This window comes from Penaeus vannamei, chromosome 5 (genome assembly GCF_042767895.1).
Source record: "Penaeus vannamei isolate JL-2024 chromosome 5, ASM4276789v1, whole genome shotgun sequence".
Classification (NCBI taxonomy): domain Eukaryota; kingdom Metazoa; phylum Arthropoda; class Malacostraca; order Decapoda; family Penaeidae; genus Penaeus; species Penaeus vannamei.
In genome coordinates, this window is record NC_091553.1 from 8477586 (window position 1) to 8480085 (window position 2500).

The window sequence follows — 2500 nt, forward strand, 5'->3', positions numbered from 1 at the left end:
CACACACACACATATATATATATATATATATATATATATATATATATATATATATATATACTTATATATACAGAGATACACATATATGTATATATATACATATACACATACATTTATAGTATATATATATATATATATATATATATATATATATATATATATATATATATATATATATATATATACAGAATATATGTATATACATAAGTATAATTATATATGAAAATGAATATGAATATGACTATATGTATATGTATATATATATATATACACACACACACACATATATGTATATATAATTATGTGTGTAAACGCGTATATGCGTATGCGTCCCACCCCCCTCCCCGCGCTTACGCATTGCATCTCTGGATTTGATGTTAACGACCCAACCATCGTCAAGTTCCGCAAAACGGAGTTGAGAGGGTACAACGTACTCCGGGCCCGTCGCCAAACCACTGCACCTAACATCCCTCGGCCAAAGACCTTGAACTGACTCGGCTAGACTCTATCCCTGTCTGTACACTGTTGCCATACTGAACTGTCTGGCAATTCCCTGCCACCTGGCTCAAGGAGGTTGTTTATCCCTTTGGCTATACTTTTTGTTTGTCAGCAGGTGATTAGAGTTGTTGGCACGTCATGATGTCAGTGTGATAAATCTAATGAATATCTCCCATGAAGTCATACTGAAGAAATATTCCTTTTTTCCTGTAGTCACTTGCCTCTCACTAACTGTAATGTATAATTCCCAATAAACGAGAGGATATTAGCAAAATTAGGGGATTGAGAAGTACTTTTATTATTCATCACTCAAGGTAGCAGGGTTAGGGTTTTAACCACCGATGTTTTTTTTTCTTTAGGAAGGGTATGTTAGTTCATATTCAAGTTGCAAACATATTCTTATGCGTAATAGAGATTGTACGTTATATGGCAAAATGCAAAGTTGCCAGTTTTTCTTATTTATTTATCTTTTTTTTCTTTTTTATCTAGCTGATTGATTTCGTATGTAGCGCCTTATCGCGTTTTATGGGACTTTTGTAGTAATAAGAAAGGTACATTTGGATATTCAAAATCCTGTGCACGGCTCTGGTATCAATGGTACGTGTGAAATACTGTGTGTGTGTGTGTGTATGTGTGTGTGTGTGTGTGTGTGTGTGTGTGTGTGTGTGTGTGTGTGTGTGTGTGTGTGTGTGTGTGTGTGTGTGTGTGTGTGTGTGTGTGTGTGTTTTCAGGAGCATTGGATATATAAAAGACTGAAATGTAGCCCACAGACTCCATACAACCAAACGATAAAAATGTGAAGAATCATTTACAATCTGATACATTTTTCCTTTGCATGTATGAGAAACCCTATTTCATCCCTGTATGTTTTTTCGTCTCCAAGTCTCAAAAAAAAAGTTTCACATTAACACTGACTTGCACATCTGCTGAAAATAAACCATTTACGTAGATTGTAACTAAAGAAGTAATCTTGAAATGCTATATATTACTTTATTAGACAAAAAGGATATACAGTGTTACCCATACCTAACCTAAACCACCAATGATAAATCGCATTCTAAATATCCTCAACATATTCGAACAAGTTCAGCTAAGCTCGAATCCTACAACCCCAAACCCGCCCTCACTTACGGAGATCTGTGCCAGTTCCTGAAGTTTCTTGTTACTCTCAGGCCCCGGTATGGTCTTGGTCACAATGGAAGGGCCTGTCGGTTCGTTGGCGATGAGCGGCCGGCCGGAAGAGATCTTGGGCGCCGTCTGCTGGTAGCGCACACTGCCTGCGGGAGGGAGAGAAAAATGAAACCGATTGATGCCTGGTTCAAAGAAGGGTTTTTGGATTTGTTTGTCTCTCGTTTCGGGGTTTACATAGTTTAGGATTCATAAAATTATATATGCATATATATATATATATATATATATATATATATATATATATATATATATATATATATATACACACACACACACACACACACACACACACACAGATGTATATTTGTGTATATTATGTGTTTATATATATATATATATATATATATATATATATATATATATATATATATATACATATGTATGTATGTGTATGTGTTATCTAAATGAAATTATCTAAATATTTGAATACACTTAATCCAATATCTGTACACACTTGTATATCGTTACTAAAATTATTAACGTCAGATTACATGGGATAAACCCGTTCATTATTCTTTTCAAAAGAGATCCTGATGAAAATTGTTCAATAGCCAATGCTATGTCGGCTCACCTGTTATCAAAATCCCATAGATGTAAGAACCATGTGATAAGGTGGCTTTACTCGTGTTTACAGTATGACTGATTAGGGTCATTTAAAACCTTGTACTGCTAAGTTGGCGTTTATTTAGAGAACTACCAACATATATCATTGGCTTAGTGTATTATTTATTCAATTGGTAGTGTATATAATTGTTAGTATCGGTTATGTAGTCATGGTGTTAAAACGTAACAAAAGATCAATGTTTATTAG

At 34.2% G+C, this 2500-nt stretch overlaps 1 protein-coding gene across 1 annotated transcript in view; it reads right to left on the reverse strand.

Annotated features, from left to right (window-relative positions):
* The window catches only part of Gabat (4-aminobutyrate aminotransferase), a 12547-nt gene extending 10205 nt beyond the window's left edge, over nt 1-2342 (reverse strand). The window contains exons 1-2 of the mRNA XM_070121551.1: nt 2261-2342; nt 1630-1811 (exon numbers count right to left, since the gene is read on the reverse strand). Of these exons, the coding sequence (XP_069977652.1) occupies nt 1630-1811; nt 2261-2342 (264 nt within the window). The remainder of the gene's footprint in view (nt 1-1629; nt 1812-2260) is intronic.
* Between the last annotated feature and the right edge of the window lie 158 nt (nt 2343-2500).